The sequence below is a fragment of the Scyliorhinus canicula genome, chromosome 10 (genome assembly GCF_902713615.1).
Source record: "Scyliorhinus canicula chromosome 10, sScyCan1.1, whole genome shotgun sequence".
Lineage (NCBI taxonomy): Eukaryota > Metazoa > Chordata > Chondrichthyes > Carcharhiniformes > Scyliorhinidae > Scyliorhinus > Scyliorhinus canicula.
The window spans coordinates 360,095-381,647 of NC_052155.1; the positions used below are offsets into that span (position 1 = coordinate 360,095).

At 51.6% G+C, this 21,553-nt stretch overlaps 1 protein-coding gene across 1 annotated transcript in view; it reads right to left on the minus strand.

Moving 5' to 3' along the window:
• The window catches only part of scospondin (subcommissural organ spondin), a 443,172-nt gene that overhangs the window by 326,666 nt on the left and 94,953 nt on the right, over positions 1–21,553 (minus strand). Inside the window, exon 16 of the mRNA XM_038810430.1 lies at positions 15,252–15,459. Within this exon, the coding sequence (XP_038666358.1) occupies positions 15,252–15,459 (208 nt within the window). The remainder of the gene's footprint in view (positions 1–15,251; positions 15,460–21,553) is intronic.

Sequence of the window (21,553 nt, forward strand, 5' to 3'; positions counted from 1 at the left end):
CTGTGTCCCAGCCTGTCCAATCCCTCCCTAGAACTCAGTCCCTGTCCCAGCCTGTCCAATCCCTCCCTGTAACTCAGTCCCTGTCCCAGCCTGTCCAATCCCTCCCTGTAACTCAGTCCCTGTCCCAGCCTGTCCAATCCCTCCCTGTAACTCAGTCCCTGTGTCCCAGCCTGTCCAATCCCTCCCTGTAACTCAGTCCCTGTGTCCCAGCCTGTCCAATCCCTCCCTGTAACTCAGTCCCTGTGTCCCAGCCTGTCCAATCCCTCCCTGTAACTCAGTCCCTGTGTCCCAGCCTGTCCAATCCCTCCCTGTAACTCAGTCCCTGTCCCAGCCTGTCCAATCCCTCCCTGTAACTCAGTCCCTGTGTCCCAGCCTGTCCAATCCCTCCCTGTAACTCAGTCCCTGTCCCAGCCTGTCCAATCCCTCCCTGTAACTCAGTCCCTGTCCCAGCCTGTCCAATCCCCCCCTGTAACTCAGTCCCTGTGTCCCAGCCTGTCCAATCCCTCCCTGTAACTCAGTCCCTGTGTCCCAGCCTGTCCAATCCCTCCCTGTAACTCAGTCCCTGTGTCCCAGCCTGTCCAATCCCTCCCTGTAACTCAGTCCCTGTGTCCCAGCCTGTCCAATCCCTCCCTGTAACTCAGTCCCTGTGTCCCAGCCTGTCCAATCCCTCCCTGTAACTCAGTCCCTGTCCCAGCCTGTCCAATCCCTCCCTGTAACTCAGTCCCTGTGTCCCAGCCTGTCCAATCCCTCCCTGTAACTCAGTCCCTGTGTCCCAGCCTGTCCAATCCCTCCCTGTAACTCAGTCCCTGTGTCCCAGCCTGTCCAATCCTCCCTGTAACTCAGTCCCTGTGTCCCAGCCTGTCCAATCCCTCCCTGTAACTCAGTCCCTGTCCCAGCCTGTCCAATCCCTCCCTGTAACTCAGTCCCTGTCCCAGCCTGTCCAATCCCTCCCTGTAACTCAGTCCCTGTCCCAGCCTGTCCAATCCCTCCCTGTAACTCAGTCCCTGTGTCCCAGCCTGTCCAATCCCTCCCTGTAACTCAGTCCCTGTCCCAGCCTGTCCAATCCCTCCCTGTAACTCAGTCCCTGTCCCAGCCTGTCCAATCCCTCCCTGTAACCCAGTCCCTGTGTCCCAGCCTGTCCAATCCCTCCCTGTAACTCAGTCCCTGTGTCCCAGTCTGTCCAATCCTCCCTGTAACTCAGTCCCTGTGTCCCAGCCTGTCCAATCCCTCCCTGTAACTCAGTCCCTGTCCCAGCCTGTCCAATCCCTCCCTGTAACTCAGTCCCTGTCCCAGCCTGTCCAATCCCTCCCTGTAACTCAGTCCCTGTCTCAGCCTGTCCAATCCCTCCCTGTAACTCAGTCCCTGTCCCAGACTGTCCAATCCCTCCCTGTAACTCAGTCCCTGTCCCAGCCTGTCCAATCCCTCCCTGTAACTCAGTCCCTGTGTCCCAGCCTGTCCAATCCCTCCCTGTAACTCAGTCCCTGTGTCCCAGCCTGTCCAATCCCTCCCTGTAACTCAGTCCCTGTATCCCAGCCTGTCCAATCCCTCCCTGTAACTCAGTCCCTATCCCAGCCTGTCCAATCCCTCCCTGTAACTCAGTCCCTGTCCCAGCCTGTCCAATCCCTCCCTGTAACTCAGTCCCTGTGTCCCAGCCTGTCCAATCCGTCCCTGTAACTCAGTCCCTGTCCCAGCCTGTCCAATCCCTCCCTGTAACTCAGTCCCTGTCCCAGCCTGTCCAATCCCTCCCTGTAACTCAGTCCCTGTGTCCCAGCCTGTCCAATCCCTCCCTGTATCTCAGTCCCTGTCCCAGCCTGTCCAATCTCTCCCTGTAACTCAGTCCCTGTGTCCCAGTCTGTCCAATCCCTCCCTGTAACTCAGTCCCTGTCCCAGCCTGTCCAATCCCTCCCTGTAACTCAGTCCCTATCCCAGCCTGTCCAATCCCTCCCTGTAACTCAGTCCCTGTGTCCCAGCCTGACCAATCCCTCCCTGTAACTCAGTCCCTGTCCCAGCCTGTCCAATCTCTCCCTGTAACTCAGTCCCTGTGTCCCAGTCTGTCCAATCACTCCCTGTAACTCAGTCCCTGTCCCAGCCTGTCCAATCCCTCCCTGTAACTCAGTCCCTGTCCCAGCCAGTCCAATCCCTCCCTGTAACTCAGTCCCTGTATCCCAGCCAGTCCAATCCCTCCCTGTAACTCAGTCCCTGTGTCCCAGCCTGTCCAATCCCTCCCTGTAACTCAGTCCCTATCCCAGCCTGTCCAATCCCTCCCTGTAACTCAGTCCCTGTGTCCCAGCCTGTCCAATCCCTCCCTGTAACTCAGTCCCTGTCCCAGCCTGTCCAATCTCTCCCTGTAACTCAGTCCCTGTGTCCCAGTCTGTCCAATCCCTCCCTGTAACTCAGTCCCTGTCCCAGCCTGTCCAATCCCTCCCTGTAACTCAGTCCCTGTCCCAGCCTGTCCCATCCCTCCCTGTAACTCAGTCCCTGTATCCCAGCCTGTCCAATCCCTCCCTGTAACTCAGTCCCTGGCCCAGCCTGTCCCATCCCTCCCTGTAACTCAGTACCTGTCCCAGCCTGTCCAATCCCTCCCTGTAACTCAGTCCCTGTGTCCCAGCCTGTCCAATCCCTCCCTGTAACTCAGTCCCTGTCCCAGCCTGTCCAATCCCTCCCTGTAACTCAGTCCCTGTGTCCCAGCCTGTCCAATCTCTCCCTGTAACTCAGTCCCTGTGTCCCAGCCTGTCCAATCCCTCCCTGTAACTCAGTCCCTGTCCTAGCCTGTCCAATCCCTCCCTGTAACTCAGTCCCTTTCCCAGCCTGTCCAATCCCTCCCTGTAACTCAGTCCCTGTGTCCCAGCCTGTCCAATCCCTCCCTGTAACTCAGTCCCTGTCCCAGCCTGTCCAATCCCTCCCTGTAACTCAGTCCCTGTCCCAGCCTGTCCAATCCCTCCCTGTAACTCAGTCCCTGTGTCCCAGCCTGTCCAATCCCTCCCTGCAACTCAGTCCCAGTGTCCCAGCCTGTCCAATCCCTCCCTGTAACTCAGTCCCTGTCCCAGCCTGTCCAATCCCTCCCTGTAACTCAGTCCCTGTCCCAGCCTGTCCAATCCCTCCCTGTAACTCAGTCCCTGTCCCAGCCTGTCCAATCCCTCCCTGTAACTCAGTCCCTGTGTCCCAGCCTGTCCAATCACTCCCTGTAACTCAGTCCCTGTGTCCCAGCCAGTCCAATCCCTCCCTGTAACTCAGTCCCTGTCCCAGCCTGTCCAATCCCTCCCTGTAACTCAGTTCCTGTCCCAGCCTGTCCCATCCCTCCCTGTAACTCAGTCCCTGTCCGATCCCTCCCTGTAACTCAGTCCCTGTGTCCCAGTCTGTCCAATCCCTCCTGTAACTCAGTCCCTGTGTTCCAGCCTGTCCAATCCCTCCCTGTAACTCAGTCCCTGTTCCAGCCTGTCCAATCCCTCCCTGTAATTCAGTCCCTGTCCTAGCCTGTCCAATCCCTCCCTGTAACTCAGTGCCTGTCCAATCCCTCCCTGTAACTCAGTCCCTGTGTCCCAGCCTGTCCAATCCCTCCCTGTAACTCAGTCCCTGTGTCCCAGCCTATCCAATCCCTCCCTGTAACTCAGTCCCTGTCCCAGTCTGTCCAATCCCTCCCTGTAACTCAGTCCCTGTGTCCCAGCCTGTCCAATCCCTCTCTGTAACTCAGTCCCTGTGTCCCAGCCTGTCCAATCCCTCCCTGTAACTCAGTCCCTGTGTCCCAGCCTGTCCAATCCCTCCCTGTCCAATCCCTCCCTCAACCAGCAGAGGGCAGCAGAGCAGAGCTACTGATCAGCTGTTCTGGGGAAATTTGCATACGTGCAGTGCGGTCAGCCTAAGTTGAAGGTGAACCTGTGAAGAAGACCCAAGGAGTTTGAGTAAAGGCAAGCAACCAGCAGAGGGCAGCAGAGCAGAGCTACTGATCAGCTGTTCTGGGGAAATTTGCATACGTGCAGTGCGGTCAGCCTAAGTTGAAGGTGAACCTGCGAAGAAGACCCAAGGAGTTTGAGTAAAGGCAAGCAACCAGCAGAGGGCAGCAGAGCAGAGCTACTGATCAGCTGTTCTGGGGAAATTTGCATACGTGCAGTGCGGTCAGCCTAAGTTGAAGGTGAACCTGCGAAGAAGACCCAAGGAGTTTGAGTAAAGGCAAGCAACCAGCAGAGGGCAGCAGAGCAGAGCTACTGATCAGCTGTTCTGGGGAAATTTGCATACGTGCAGTGCGGTCAGCCTAAGTTGAAGGTGAACCTGCGAAGAAGACCCAAGGAGTTTGCGTAAAGGCAAGCAACCAGCAGAGGGCAGCAGAGCAGAGCTACTGATCAGCTGTTCTGGGGAAATTTGCATACGTGCAGTGCGGTCAGCCTAAGTTGAAGGTGAACCTGCGAAGAAGACCCAAGGAGTTTGAGTAAAGGCAAGCAACCAGCAGAGGGCAGCAGAGCAGAGCTACTGATCAGCTGTTCTGGGGAAATTTGCATACGTGCAGTGCGGTCAGCCTAAGTTGAAGGTGAACCTGCGAAGAAGACCCAAGGAGTTTGAGTAAAGGCAAGCAACCAGCAGAGGGCAGCAGAGCAGAGCTACTGATCAGCTGTTCTGGGGAAATTTGCATACGTGCGGTGCGGTCAGCCTAAGTTGAAGGTGGTTTGTGGAGGGGCTGTTGGCAAGTGACAGTTAAACCTGAAACACTTTGTGAGTGTTTCCCACCCTACCTCCTCCTCTAACCAACCCCCCCACCCCACGGTGGTTGGGAAGCGGGAGCAGGGGCCTGTCGTGAAGGTGAGTGAGTGCCTTTAAATTTGCTTACCTTTCAGCGGGATCAGGGTTTGAGGTAATATCAGGTAAGCTCTTCCTTTCTTTTTCTTTTTCTTGTTTTTTTTTTAATCTAGAGGGGATGTCAGGGAAGGCAGTACAATGCTCCTCCTGCAGAATGTTTGAGGTGAGGGACGCCGTCAGTGTCCCTGCTGATTTCATCTGTGGGAAGTGCACCCAACTCCAGCTCCTCAAAAACCGTGTTAGGGACCTGGAGCTTGAGCTGGATGAACTTCGGATCATTCGGGAGGCAGAGGGGGTCATAGATAGGAGCTTCAGGGAAGTAGTTACACCAAAGACTGGAGATAGATGGGTAACTGTAAGAGGGACTGGGAAGAAGCAGTCAGTGCAGGGACCCCCTGCGGTCGTTCCCCTGAGTAACAAGTATACCGTTTTGGATACTTGTGGGGGGGACGACTTACCAGGGGTAAGCCATGGGGTACGGGCCTCTGGCACGGAGTCTGTCCCTGTTGCTCAGAAGGGAAGGGGGGAAAGGAGTAGAACATTAGTAATTGGGGACTCAATAGTCAGGGGCACAGATAGGAGATTTTGTGGGAGCGAGAGAGACTCACGTTTGGTATGTTGCCTCCCAGGTGCAAGGGTAAGTGATGTCTCGGATCGTGTTTTCCGGGTCCTTAAGGGGGAGGGGGAGCAGCCCCAAGTCGTAGTCCACATTGGCACTAACGACATAGGTAGGAAAGGGGACAAGGATGTCAGGCAGGCCTTTAGGGAGCTAGGATGGAAGCTCAGAGCGAGAACAAACAGAGTTGTTATCTCTGGGTTGTTGCCCGTGCCACGTGATAGTGAGATGAGGAATAGGGAGAGAGAGCAATTAAACACGTGGCTACAGGGATGGTGCAGGCGGGAGGGATTCAGATTTCTGGATAACTGGGGCTCTTTCTGGGGAAGGTGGGACCTCTATAGACAGGATGGTCTACATCTGAACCTGAGGGGCACCAATATCCTGGGGGGGAGATTTGTTAGTACTCTTTGGGGGGGTTTAAACTAATTCAGCAGGGGCATGGGAACCTGGATTGTAGTTTTGGGGTACGGGAGATTGAGAGTAGAGAGGTCAGGAGCACAGTTTTGACTTCGCAGGAGGGCGGCAGTGTTCAGGTCTGTGGTTTGAAGTGTGTCTATTTCAATGCCAGGAGTATACGAAATAAGGTAGGGGAACTGGCAGCATGGGTTGGTACCTGGGACTTCGATGTTGTGGCCATTTCAGAGACATGGATAGAGCAGGGACAGGAATGGTTGTTGCAGGTTCCGGGGTTTAGGTGCTTTAGTAAGGTCAGAGAAGGGGGCAAAAGAGGGGGAGGTGTGGCGCTGCTAGTCAAGGACAGTATTACGGTGGTAGAAAGGATGCAAGATGGGGACTCTTCTTCCGAGGTAGTATGGGCTGAGGTTAGAAACAGGAAAGGAGAGGTCACCCTGTTGGGAGTTTTCTATAGGCCACCTAATAGTTCTAGAGATGTAGAGGAAAGGATGGCGAAGATGATTCTGGAAAAGAGCGAAAGTAACAGGGTAGTTGTTATGGGAGACTTTAACTTTCCTAATATTGACTGGAAAAGATATAATTCGAGTACATTAGATGGGTCGTTCTTTGTACAATGTGTGCAGGAGGGTTTTCTGACACAATATGTTGACAGGCCAACAAGAGGTGAGGCCACTTTGGATTTGGTTTTGGGTAATGAACCAGGCCAGGTGTTAGATCTGGAGGTAGGTGAACACTTTGGAGACAGTGACCACAATTCGGTGACCTTTACGTTAGTGATGGAAAGGGATAAGTATACCCCGCAGAGCAAGAGTTATAGCTGGGGGAAGGGCAATTATGATGCCATTAGACATGACTTAGGATGTGTTGGTTGGAGAAGTAGGCTGCAAGGGTTGGGCACACTGGATATGTGGAGCTTGTTCAAGGAACAGCTATTGCATGTTCTTGATAAGTACGTACCAGTCAGGCAGGGAGGAAGGGGTCGAGCGAGGGAACCGTGGTTTACCAAAGAAGTGGAATCTCTTGTTAAGAGGAAGAAGGAGGCCTATGTGAAGATGAGGCGTGAAGTTTCAGTTGGGGCGCTTGATAGTTACAAGGAAGCGAGGAAGGATCTAAAGAGAGAGCTGAGACGAGCAAGGAGGGGACATGAGAAGTCTTTGGCAGGTAGGATCAAGGAAAACCCAAAAGCTTTCTATAGGTATGTCAGGAATAAAAGAATGACTAGGGTAAGAGTAGGGCCAGTCAAGGACAGTGGTGGGAAGTTGTGTGTGGAGGCTGAGGAGATAAGCGAGATACTAAATGAATACTTTTCGTCAGTATTCACTCAAGAAAAAGATAATATTGTGGAGGAGAATGCTGAGACCCAGGCTATTAGAATAGATGGCATTGAGGTGCGTAGGGAAGAAGTGTTGGCAATTCTGGACAAGGTGAAAATAGATAAGTCCCCGGGGCCGGATGGGATTTATCCTAGGATTCTCTGGGAAGCCAGGGAAGAGATTGCTGAGCCTTTGGCTTTGATTTTTAGGTCATCATTGGCTACAGGAATAGTGCCAGAGGACTGGAGGATAGCAAATGTGGTCCCTTTGTTCAAGAAGGGGAGTAGAGATAACCCCGGTAACTATAGGCCGGTGAGCCTAACGTCTGTGGTGGGTAAAGTCTTGGAGAGGATTATAAAAGATACGATTTATAATCATCTAGATAGGAATAATATGATTAGGGATAGTCAGCATGGTTTTGTGAAGGGTAGGTCATGCCTCACAAACCTTATCGAGTTCTTTGAGAAGGTGACTGAACAGGTAGACGAGGGTAGAGCAGTTGATGTGGTGTATATGGATTTCAGTAAAGCGTTTGATAAGGTTCCCCACGGTCGGCTATTGCAGAAAATACGGAGGCTGGGGATTGAGGGTGATTTAGAGATGTGGATCAGAAATTGGCTAGTTGAAAGAAGACAGAGAGTGGTAGTTGATGGGAAATGTTCAGAATGGAGTTCAGTTACGAGTGGCGTACCACAAGGATCTGTTCTGGGGCCGTTGCTGTTTGTCATTTTTATAAATGACCTAGAGGAGGGCGCAGAAGGATGGGTGAGTAAATTTGCAGACGACACTAAAGTCGGTGGAGTTGTAGACAGTGCGGAAGGATGTTGCAGGTTACAGAGGGACATAGATAAGCTGCAGAGCTGGGCTGAGAGGTGGCAAATGGAGTTTAATGTGGAGAAGTGTGAGGTGATTCACTTTGGAAAGAATAACAGGAATGCGGAATATTTGGCTAATGGTAAAATTCTTGGTAGTGTGGATGAGCAGAGGGATCTCGGTGTCCATGTACATAGATCCCTGAAAGTTGCCACCCAGGTTGATAGAGTTGTGAAGAAGGCCTATGGTGTGTTGGCCTTTATTGGTAGAGGGATTGAGTTCCGGAGCCATGAGGTCATGATGCAGCTGTACCAAACTCTGGTACGGCCGCATTTGGAGTATTGCGTACAGTTCTGGTCGCCTCATTATAGGAAGGACGTGGAAGCTTTGGAACGGGTGCAGAGGAGATTTACCAGGATGTTGCCTGGTATGGAGGGAAAATCTTATGAGGAAAGGCTGATGGACTTGAGGTTGTTTTCGTTAGAGAGAAGAAGGTTAAGAGGTGACTTAATAGAGGCATACAAAATGATCAGAGGGTTAGATAGGGTGGACAGCGAGAGCCTTCTCCCGCGGATGGAGGTGGCTAGCACGAGGGGACATAGCCTTAAATTGAGGGGTAATAGATATAGGACAGAGGTCAGAGGTGGGTTTTTTACGCAAAGAGTGGTGAGGCCGTGGAATGCCCTACCTGCAACAGTAGTGAACTCGCCAACATTGAGGGCATTTAAAAATTTATTGGATAAGCATATGGATGATAAGGGCATAGTGTAGGTTAGATGGCCTTTAGTTTTTTTTTTTTTCCATGTCGGTGCAACATCGAGGGCCGAAGGGCCTGTACTGCGCTGTATCGTTCTATGTTCTATGTTCTATGTAACTCAGTCCCTGTGTCCCAGCCTATCCAATCCCTCCCTGTAACTCAGTCCCTGTGTCCCAGCCTGTCCAATCCCTCCCTGTAACTCAGTCCCTGTGTCCCAGCCTGTCCAATCCCTCCCTGTAACTCAGTCCCTGTCCCAGCCTGTCCAATCCCTCCCTGTAACTCAGTCCCTGTGTCCCAGCCTGTCCAATCCCTCCCTGTAACTCAGTCCCTGTGTCCCAGCCTGTCCAATCCCTCCCTGTAACTCAGTCCCTGTGTCCCAGCCTGTCCAATCCCTCCCTGTAACTCAGTCCCTGTCCCAGCCTGTCCAATCCCTCCCTGTAACTCAGTCCCTGTGTCCCAGCCTGTCCAATCCCTCCCTGTAACTCAGTCCATGTCCCAGCCTGTCCAATCCCTCCCTGTTACTCAGTCCCTGTCCAATCCCTCCCTGTAACTCAGTCCCTGTGTCCCAGCACCATCCTTGTAAATCTCTTCTGCACTCTCTCCAGGTTAATAACATCATATTGAATGGTGGAGCAGGCTCGATGGGCAGAATGGCCTCCTCTTGCACACATTTAGCTCTCTAATGTTATGTACCCAATGCCAATTGGCAGATGGGCTGGAAGAATACTCCAGAAATTATTAACATTGACCTTCGGTTGTTTAATTTAATTCAGTGCCAATCGCCTCAAACCCTCTATGCTGAACCTCTTGTTCTACCCGTGACGCTGGTATCCCCATTCCCACGCTTCCCAAACTCCCAGCACCCCATTCCCACCCTTCCCAAACTCCCAGCACCCCATTCCCACCCTTCCCAAACTCCCAGCACCCCATTCCAATCCTTCCCAAACACCCAGCACCCCATTCACATCCTTCCCAAACTCCCAGCACCCCATTCCCATCCTTCCCAAACTCCCAGAACCCCATTCCCACCCTTCCCAAAACTCCCAGCACCCCATTCCCATCCTTCCCAAACTCCCATCCTTACCAAACTCCCAGCACCCAATTCCCATCCTTCCCAAACTCCCAGCACCCCATTCCCACCCTTCCCAAACTCCCAGCACCCCATTCCCACCCTTCCCAAACTCCCAGCACCCCATTCCCATCCTTCCCAAACTCCCAGCACCCAATTCCCATCCTTCCCAAACTCCCAGCACCCCATTCCCATCCTTCCCAAACTCCCATCCTTCCCAAACACCCAGCACCCCATTCCCATCCTTCCCAAACTCCCAGCACCCGATTCCCATCCTTCCCAAACTCCCAGCACCCCATTCCCACCCTTCCCAAACTCCCAGCACCCCATTCCCATCCTTCCCAAACTCCCATCCTTACAAACTCCCAGTACCCAATTCCCATCCTTCCCAAACTCCCAGCACCCCATTCCTACCTTTCCCAAACACCCAGCACCCCATTCCCACCCTTCCCAAACTCCCAACACCCCATTCCCACGCTTCCCAAACTCCCAGCACCCCATTCCCATCCTTCCCAAACTTCCAGCACCCCATTCCCACCCTTCCCAAACTCCCAGCACCCCATTCCCATCCTTCCCAAACTCCCAGCACCCAATTCCCATCCTTCCCAAACTCCCAGCACCCCATTCCCATCCTTCCCAAACTCCCATCCTCCCCAAACACCCAGCATCCCATTCCCATCCTTCCCAAACTCCCAGCACCCGATTCCCATCCTTCCCAAACTCCCAGCACCCCATTCCCACCCTTCCCAAACTCCCAGCACCCCATTCCCATCCTTCCCAAACTCCCATCCTTACAAAACTCCCAGTACCCGATTCCCATCCTTCCCAAACTCCCAGCACCCCATTCCTACCTTTCCCAAACACCCAGCACCCCATTCCCACCCTTCCCAAACTCCCAACACCCCATTCCCACGCTTCCCAAACTCCCAGCACCCCATTCCCATCCTTCCCAAACTCCCAGCACCCCATTCCCATCTTTCCCAAACTCCCAGCACCCCATTCCCACCCTTCCCAAACTCCCAGCACCCCATTCCCATCCTTCCCAAACTCCCATCCTTCCCAAACTCCCAGCACCCCATTCCTACCCTTCCCAAACTCCCAGCACCCCATTCCCACCCTTCTCAAACTCCCAGCACCCCATTCCCATCCTTCCCAAACTCCCAGCACCCCATTCCCATCCTTCCCAAACTCGCAGCACCCCATTCCCACCCTTCCCAAACTCCTAGCACCCCATTCCCATCCTTCCCAAACTCCCATCCTTCCCAGCACCCCATTCCCATCCTTCCCAAACTCCCATCCTCCCAGACTCCCAGCACCCCATTCCCATCCTTCCCAAACTCCCAGCACCCCATTCGACCCTTCCCAAACTCCCAGCACCCTATTCCCATCCTTCCCAAACTCCCACCCTTCCCAAACTCCCAGCACCCTATTCCCATCCTTCCAAAACTCCCATCCTTCAAAAACTCCCAGCACCCCATTCCCATCCTTCCCAAACTCCCAGCACCCTATTCCCATCCTTCCCAAACTCCCATCCTTCCCAAACTCCCAGCACCTCATTCCCATCCTTCCCAAACTTCCAGCACCCCATTCCCACCCTTCCCAAACCCCCAGCACCCTATTCCCATCCTTCCCAAACTCCCATCCTCCCCAAACACCGAGCACCCCATTCCCATCCTTCCCAAACTCCCAGCACCCCATTCCCATCCTTCCCAAACTCCCAGCACCCCATTCCCACCCTTCCCAAACTCCCAGCACCCCATTCCCATCCTTCCCAAACTCCCATCTTTACAAAACTCCCAGCACCCAATTCCCATCCTTCCCAAACTCCCAGCACCCCATTCCCACCCTTCCCAAACTCCCAACACCCCATTCCCACACTTCCCAAACTCCCATCCTTCCCAAACTCCCAGCACCCCATTCCCATCCTTCCCAAACTCCCAGCTCCCCATTCCCATCCTTCCCAAACTCCCAGCACCCCATTCCCACCCTTCCCAAACTCCCAGCACCCCATTCCCATCCTTCCCAAACTCCCATCCTTCCCAAACTCCCAGCACCCCATTCCCATCCTTCCCAAACTCCCAGCACCCCATTCCCATCCTTCCCAAACTCCCAGCACCCCATTCCCATCCTTCCCAAACTCGCAGCACCCCATTCCCACCCTTCCCAAACTCCTAGCACCCCATTCCCATCCTTCCCAAACTCCCATCCTTCCCAGCACCCCATTCCCATCCTTCCCAAACTCCCATCCTTCCCAGACTCCCAGCACCCCATTCCCATCCTTCCCAAACTCCCAGCACCCCATTCGACCCTTCCCAAACTCCCAGCACCCTATTCCCATCCTTCCCAAACTCCCACCCTTCCCAAACTCCCAGCACCCTATTCCCATCCTTCCAAAACTCCCATCCTTCAAAAACTCCCAGCACCCCATTCCCATCCTTCCCAAACTCCCAGCACCCTATTCCCATCCTTCCCAAACTCCCATCCTTCCCAAACTCCCAGCACCTCATTCCCATCCTTCCCAAACTTCCAGCACCCCATTCCCACCCTTCCCAAACCCCCAGCACCCTATTCCCATCCTTCCCAAACTCCCATCCTCCCCAAACACCGAGCACCCCATTCCCATCCTTCCCAAACTCCCAGCACCCCATTCCCATCCTTCCCAAACTCCCAGCACCCCATTCCCACCCTTCCCAAACTCCCAGCACCCCATTCCCATCCTTCCCAAACTCCCATCTTTACAAAACTCCCAGCACCCAATTCCCATCCTTCCCAAACTCCCAGCACCCCATTCCCACCCTTCCCAAACTCCCAACACCCCATTCCCACACTTCCCAAACTCCCATCCTTCCCAAACTCCCAGCACCCCATTCCCATCCTTCCCAAACTCCCAGCTCCCCATTCCCATCCTTCCCAAACTCCCAGCACCCCATTCCCACCCTTCCCAAACTCCCAGCACCCCATTCCCATCCTTCCCAAACTCCCATCCTTCCCAAACTCCCAGCACCCCATTCCTACCCTTCCCAAACTCCCAGCACCCCATTCCCACCCTTCTCAAACTCCCAGCACCCCATTCCCATCCTTCCCAAACTCCCAGCACCCCATTCCCATCCTTCCCAAACTCCCATCCTTCCCAAACTCCCAGCACCCCATTCCTACCCTTCCCAAACTCCCAGCACCCCATTCCCACCCTTCTCAAACTCCCAGCACCCCATTCCCATCCTTCCCAAACTCCCAGCACCCCATTCCCATCCTTCCCAAACTCGCAGCACCCCATTCCCACCCTTCCCAAACTCCCAGCAACCCATTCCCATCCTTCCCAAACTCCCATCCTTCCCAGACTCCCAGCACCCCATTCCCATCCTTCCCAAACTCCCATCCTTCCCAGACTCCCAGCACCCCATTCCCATCCTTCCCAAACTCCCAGCACCCCATTCGACCCTTCCCAAACTCCCAGCACCCTATTCCCATCCTTCCAAACTCCCATCCTTCCCAACTCCCAGCACCCCATTCCCATCCTTCCCAAACTCCCAGCACCCCATTCCCACCCTTCCCAAACTCCCAGCACCCTATTCCCATCCTTCCAAAACTCCCATCCTTCAAAAACTCCCAGCACCCCATTCCCACCCTTCCCAAACTCCCAGCACCCCATTCCCATCCTTCCCAAACTCCCATCCTTCCCAAACTCCCAGCACCCCATTCCTACCCTTCCCAAACTCCCAGCACCCCATTCCCACCCTTCTCAAACTCCCAGCACCCCATTCCCATCCTTCCCAAACTCCCAGCACCCCATTCCCATCCTTCCCAAACTCCCATCCTTCCCAAACTCCCAGCACCCCATTCCTACCCTTCCCAAACTCCCAGCACCCCATTCCCACCCTTCTCAAACTCCCAGCACCCCATTCCCATCCTTCCCAAACTCCCAGCACCCCATTCCCATCCTTCCCAAACTCGCAGCACCCCATTCCCACCCTTCCCAAACTCCCAGCAACCCATTCCCATCCTTCCCAAACTCCCATCCTTCCCAGACTCCCAGCACCCCATTCCCATCCTTCCCAAACTCCCATCCTTCCCAGACTCCCAGCACCCCATTCCCATCCTTCCCAAACTCCCAGCACCCCATTCGACCCTTCCCAAACTCCCAGCACCCTATTCCCATCCTTCCCAAACTCCCATCCTTCCCAAACTCCCAGCACCCCATTCCCATCCTTCCCAAACTCCCAGCACCCCATTCCCACCCTTCCCAAACTCCCAGCACCCTATTCCCATCCTTCCAAAACTCCCATCCTTCAAAAACTCCCAGCACCCCATTCCCATCCTTCCCAAACTCCCAGCACCCTATTCCCATCCTTCCCAAACTCCCATCCTTCCCAAACTCCCAGCACCTCATTCCCATCCTTCCCAAACTTCCAGCACCCCATTCCCACCCTTCCCAAACTCCCAGCACCCTATTCCCATCCTTCCCAAACTCCCATCCTTCCCAAACTCCCAGCACCCCATTCCCATCCTTCCCAAACTCCCAGCACCCCATTCCCATCCTTCCCAAACTACCAGCACCCCATTCCCACCCTTCCCAAACTCCCAGCACCCCATTCCCATCCTTCCCAAACTCCCAGCACCCCATTCCCATCCTTCCCAAACTCCCAGCACCCCATTCCCACCCTTCCCAAACTCCCAGCACCCTATTCCCATCCTTCCCAAACTCCCATCCATCCCAAACTCCCATCCTTCCCAAACTCCCAGCACCCCATTCCCATCCTTCCCATACTTCCTTCCTTCCCAAACTCCCTTCCTTCCTTAACTCCCTTTATTCCCCAATTCCCAGCACTCTGTTCTGAGTTACAATCCTTGCAGTAAATATCAGCTAAAGAACTTCTTTCCTGCTTTGCCCTGACTTTCTCCTGTGTAGCAGAAACCCCAATATCCTCACTCGTCTCCCTCTCTCTCACTCAGATCGAATTCTCCCCTACTGACTGTGCCCCTTTACCCAATTCATCAACTCCTGTCGCCCCCTTGCTGAGTTATTGAGCAGAATAAAGTCATCAGCATATTGAACATTTGCCGTCTGTCAATAGGAATCCAATCCCTGTATCCGTTAAATATCCCTCTGATCTCCCTCGGGAGATTAACAGGAGATGGAACTTGCTACCAAGTTGCTTTTGGGAACAATTCTTGGAGAGGCGGGAATGAAGGATTGCCCAGCATTTTGGGGTGCCCATTGCACGCCCAGGGTGCCCCCCCCCCCCCACACCTCACGATGTTATCCCCACTTTGTCCCTCTGTGCCTGACCTCCATTCCCCACCCCTCCTGAAGCTGTATCATCCCCCCCCCCCCCCAACGGGATGTGGGTGTCACAGGATCGGCCAGGATTGCTCTTTGCAGGGGTTCAATATCTGCTGACCCCCGACCCTCTCAGGGTGGTTTGCCATCTCTCTATGTTCCGGACACCGTGACCCAGTCTCTGACCGTCTGGTACAAACCTGAACACGTGGTGGAATTATCGTGACATAATCTGCTCTGCTCCGCTTCTCCTTCACATTTCCTGCCTCCGAATCGGGGTGGAGGGCTGCCACAGGTCCGCGCCCTCACAGACGCCCCCACACAACCATCACACGCTGACCACGCTGTCCACGGGCTCCAGTTCCCATTCACTGTCAAAATCAAATCAGGACAGTTAGTCAGACAAACCTGTTCACATCCAACAAGGTCCATATCAATCACACCATTGGCCGATGGCTCCTTCACTTTCTCTGTCACATTCCTCCATTTTTCACTCAGCCTCATAATCACCTCATCCCTCAGCATTCACCTTCAGTAATCATTCATCCCTCAGAATTCACCCTCAGTAATCACCTCATCCCTCAGAATTCACCCTCAGTAATCATTCATCCCTCAGAATTCACCCTCAGTAATCACCTCATCCCTCAGAATTCACCTTCAGTAATCATTCATCCCTCAGAATTCACCCTCAGTAATCACCTCTGTGTTGTTCCTCGTGTCTTAATAAAGCTCGTAGTCTCAAGTGTGGAGAAGATGCTTTATTGTGAGTTCGTTCAGTTTCCAGAGCTCGACCTAGAACTACCTTCCAGTGCTAACTACCAGCTTTGCTTGCTGTGTGTCCTGCTTACCAGCCCGCCTGCTGTGAAGTGTGTCTCACTTCCTGTCCTGATCTATTTATATGGCTCTCCCGTGCTCCCTCTAGTGGTCGCTCAGTTGTGTTGCATCTGGTTAACTTGTGATCACCACATCCCCCTTTTTCTCTTAACATATTTTCTGAACATCGTTAAAGAAAATTGTACATCCTGTCCCAGTGTATTTATAGCTCTCCCGCTCGTGTTTGCTCTGTTGTTTTGTATCTGGTCAATCTACGATCACCACATCCCCCTTTTTCTCATTACATAGTTTCTGTACATCATTAAAGAAATTTTATACAAAACAGTAACTTATGATATGCGTATCTATACAAGTGATGATGCTATTGCCTTAGTTAACAAAGCCAATGTATTTATATGTCCAATCTTAATAAAAACATTTATGAGTCCAAACTTGATGAATTTGTTCAGAGCTTTTTTTTCTTTTTGTTGTTGATGACGTGGTGATATTGATATTGCAAGTCCGCTGTGAATGTTGTTGGTGTTCCTGGTTATCTTAAGTACCCAATGCGTCATCCCGAGGTGTCTGCATGGTCACATCACTGATGTTGACTGGCATGGACTTTTTTTTTTTTTTCTGTGCTTGTGGTGTTGATTTATTGTCTCATCCGCCTTGGATGCTGGTGTGCTTGCTCGTTCTGGAGCAGACGTGTGTTTATGCGATTCGTCGTCATCCCATGACATGTTTGTAGTCTTGTCATCGTTTTGCCATGCGCTGTGGCATTGTCCGTCATGTGCCAAGTAGTTCCATTGTGTACAAGTCGTTGTTTCATTGCTGTTGTTTCTGTCGTTCTTGTTTTTGTTGTTTTCGTTGCCGTACTTGTCGCTGTTTTTGTCGTTTCCGTCTTTGGTGTTGGCACTGTCGTTGTTCCTGACTTTGTTGTTCTCGTTGCCGGTCTTGGTGCTGTTTTTGTCGTTTCTGTCTTTGGTGTTGTCGCTATCTTTGTTCCTGACTTTGTTGTGTTTGTTGCCATTCTTGTTGTTTCTGTCCCTGTCGTTGTCGCTATCTTTGTGCCTGACGTTGTTGTTTGTCTTGTTGCGCTTCATGTTGCTTTTATTCTTGCTGTTGTCGTTCTCGTTTCTGCTGTGCTTCTTGCTATTGTTGTTTGTCTTGTCGCGCTTCATGTTGCTTTTCTTCTTGCTGTTGTCGTTCTCGTTTCTGCTGTGCTTCTTGCTATTGTTGTTGGTCTTGTCGCGCTTCATGTTGTTTTTGTTCTTGCTGTGTTTCTTTTGACTTTTGTTTTTCTTGTTATACTCTATTCGTGTCCCGAGTGGATAATTTGAGTCATTGAGCATTCCGTCTCGCGAGTGGTGCGAATGATCTGATGTTGCATCGGTGCAGGTGACATCAATCAGTTGTGGAGAATTGGATTCCGCATCTTTGCTTTCTTGGTGCTCGTCTTCTCGCGAGTGGTGCGAATGATCTGATGTTGCATCGGTGCAGGTGACATCAATCAGTTGTGGAGAATTGGATTCCGCATCTTTGCTTTCTTGGTGCTCGTCTTCCGGAGTCAAAGTCTTCTTGATTACATTTGACGCGGTGTCTGTGGACTCTCGGCGCTCCTCTTCTGGAGTCCAAATCTGCATGATTTCAGTTGACGTGGTTTCTCTAGACTCTTGGTGCTCCGCTTCTGGAGTTAAAATCTTCATGATTTCTGTTGATGTTGTCTCACTGGACTCCAGGTGCTCCTCTTCTGGAGTCAAAATTTGCATGGTTTCTTTTTGTTTGATGTCTCTGGACTCCAGGTGCTCCTCTTCTGGAGTCAGAATCTGCATGGTTTCTTTCGGCATTGTCTCTGTGGACTCCAGGTGCTCCTCTTCTGGAGTCAAAATCTGCATGTTTTCTTTTGGCGTTGTCTCTCTGGACTGTTGGGTGGCCCGACTCTGTGCTTCTGTACAGACAAGCTGAGAACTGTCAGTCTCACTGTGATCCTGTACGTCGAGTGCGAGCACCTTGTCACTGTTTTCGCTCTGTGCTTCGGTACAGACAAGCTGAGAACTGTCAGTCTCACTGTGATCCTGTACGTCGAGTGCGAGCACCTTGTCACTGTTTTCGCTCTGTGCTTCGGTACAGACAAGCTGAGAACTGTCAGTCTCACTGTGATCCTGTACGTTGAGTGTGATCACCTTGTCACTGTCTTCGCATGCAGTGGGCAGAGGTGCATTGTCTTCTTCTTGTTCCTGTGAGCGTGTTGGACTTTCATAGTCCGCTCTTTCTTCTTGTTCCTGTGAGCGTGTTGGACTTTCATAGTCTGCTCTTTCTTCTTGTTCCTGTGAGCGTGTTGGACTTTCATAGTCTGCTTTTTCTTCTTGTTCCTGTGAGCGTGTTGGACTTTCATAGTCCGCTCTTTCTTCTTGTTCCTGTGAGCTTGGTAGACTTTCATAGTCTGCTTGCGGTTGCTCAGGTACAGCGGGTTTACCTTCATGGTCTTGTTCATGCTTGGTGTCCGCCCGGGAGTGTTTGCTTGCATCCCTGTTGGCGTCTTTCATCACTCGCACTGTGGAGCCTGTCATCGCTCGCTCCGTGGAGTCTTCCTGTGCTCTCTGTGTGGCGTCGTCTTCGTCTTGGGTATTGCTGTCATCCAATGTATCGACGAGCTGCCATGGCACCATGGTGTTGGATTCATCCACCATGAGTAGATTCGTGTTGAGCTTTGCAACGGTGTCGCTGATGCTGTGATCAGCATGTCCAAATAACTCCTCCATGTCTGAGTAGTATTCTTTGAAAGCCATTTCATCTTGGTTGGCTTCTTCTACCACGAGTTGGTTCGTGTTGAACTTTGCAACCGTGTCGCTGATGCTGTGATAAGCATATCCGACTGACTCAGCCGTGTCTGAGTAGTATTCTTTGAAAACCAAATCATCCTGGTTGGATTCATCTACCACGAGTTGGTTCGTGTTGAACTTTGCGACCGTGTCGCTGATGCTGTGATAAGCATATCCGACTGACTCAGCCATGTCTGAGTAGTATTCTTCGAAAACCAAAGCATTTTGGTTGGATTCATCTACCACGAGTTGGTTCGTGTTGTACTTTGCGACCGTGTCGCTGATGCTGTGATAAGCATATCCGACTGACCCAGTCAGGTCTGAGAGGTAATCGTCGAAAAACAAATCATCTTTTGTTGTTTCGGAATTCTTTTTGTTCGCTTCACTGTGTGTGGTGAAGGCAGCTTTTTCCAAGGTTTTGTGCAAGTTGTTTTTCACTGTTGGTTTAAGTTCAGGCGTTTGTCTGTGTTCTGAGGCAAGAAAATTTGGTTTTACCACTTTAAGTGTCTTGTTTTCAATTTTCGGGCATTTCCCTTTTAAGTGGGCGTGGTCAGGATTCTCAGACGTCATGACGTCACGCGTAGGAACGACTTGCACATGCGCAAATCGGCTTTCTTTCCTTGTGCGGTTCGGTGTCCGTTGCGCATGCGCGGCTTGCGCATGCGCATGACCGTCCGCGACGAAGACTTTTTTGACTGCGCATGCGCGGCTTGCGCATGCGCATAACGATCGGCGCCGCGATCTTTTGTAAACTGCGCATGCGCGACTTCCGGTTCCGGCGCATGCGCGACTTCCGGTTCCGGCGCATGCGCAGACGCGATTTGTAGTTCTTTGCTTACCAGAGACTGCAAAATGTGCTCCGACGCCATTTTATCGCGGATTTCAGCGTTTCTTCTTTCTAAAAGTTGTAAGTTACCTTTTCTTTCCGATCTGGACTGGATTTCAGCGTTTTGGCTTTGTGAAAAATTCATGTTATTTCTTCTTTTTGATCTGTACTGTGCATTCGCGATTTCCTGATCTTTTTGTGATTTTTTAAGTCTTGCATCACTCAGTCTCTCTGCAGTTTGGACTGTGAGCATCACTCAGTCTCTGTGCAGTTTGGACTGTGAGCATCACTCAGTCTCTGTGCAGTTTGAACTGTGAGCATCACTCAGTCTCTGTGCAGTTTGGACTGTGAGCATCACTCAGTCTCTGTGCAGGTTGGACTGTGAGCATGCCTTGCTGTTCAAATTTCTCACAGTACTCTTCAAATTTCTTTAGTAACGTTTGTAAGCTGTTCCTGTCTTCACCTTTTGAGTGTTTAAATCCATTATACACTTTCCTATTGACAGGCCCTTCGATGAGAATTGCTATTTTAATTTTGTCTGAGGCTTCTGCTACATCATTAGCTATGAGATAAAAATCAAACATTTGTTTAAACCTTTTCCAGACATTTCTTACATTACCAGTCGTGTCCAGCTGAGGTGGGTATCCATGCCACATCCTCGAATTAGCGATGTCTTCCCCAGTCAAATGTCCAGTAGGAGATTTCCATGCCATTTTGTGATTTCTGTATCTGCAGCTGAGTTGTCCTGTCGTAAGCGTCCTGAAATCACTGCTGGTACCATGTGTTGTTCCTCGTGTCTTAATAAAGCTCGTAGTCTCAAGTGTGGAGAAGATGCTTTATTGTGAGTTCATTCAGTTTCCAGAGCTCGACCTAGAACTACCTTCCAGTGCTAACTACCAGCTTTGCTTGCTGTGTGTCCTGCTTACCAGCCCGCCTGCTGTGAAGTGTGTCTCACTTCCTGTCCTGATCTATTTATATGGCTCTCCCGTGCTCCCTCTAGTGGTCGCTCAGTGGTGTTGCATCTGGTTAACTTGTGATCACCACAACCTCATCCCTCAGAATTCACCCTCAGTAATCATTCATCCCTCAGAATTCACCCTCAGTAATCACCTCATCCCTCAGAATTCACCTTCAGTAATCATCCATCCCTCAGAATTCACCCTCAGTAATCACCTCATCCCTCAGAATTCACCCTCAGTAATCACCTCATCCCTCAGAATTCACCCTCAGTAATCACCTCATCCCTCAGAATTCACCCTCAGTAACCACCTCATCCCTCAGAATTCACCCTCAGTAATCATTCATCTCTCAGAATTCACCCTCAGTAATCATTCATCCCTCAGAATTCACCCTCAGTAATCACCTCATCCCTCAGAATTCACCCTCAGTAATCATTCATCCCTCAGAATTCACACTCAGTAATCATTCATCCCTCAGAATTCACCCTCAGTAATCATTCATCCCTCAGAATTCACCCTCAGTAATCATTCATCCCTCAGAATTCACCCTCAGTAATCATTCATCCCTCAGAATTCACCCTCAGTAATCATTCATCCCTCAGAATTCACCCTCAGTAAACACCTCATCCCTCAGAATTCACCCTCAGTAATCATTCATCCCTCAGAATTCACCCTCAGTAATCACCTCATCCCTCAGAATTCACCCTCAGTAATCACCTCATCCCTCAGAATTCACCCTCAGTAATCACCTCATCCCTCAGAATTCACCCTCAGTAATCACCTCATCCCTCAGAATTCACCCTCAGTAATCACCTCATCCCTCAGAATTCACCCTCAGTAATGAAAATGAAATGAAATGAAAATCGCTTATTGTCACGAGTAGGCTTCAATGAAGTTACTGTGAAAAGCCCCTAGTCGCCACATTCCGGCACCTGTTCGGGGAGGCTGGTACGGGAATCAAACCGTGCTGCTGGCTTGCCTTGGTCTGCTTTAAAAGCCAGCAATTTAGACCAGTGAGCTAAACCAGCTGATCCCTCAGAATTCACCCTGACTAAATGAACACTTTGCATCAATATTCA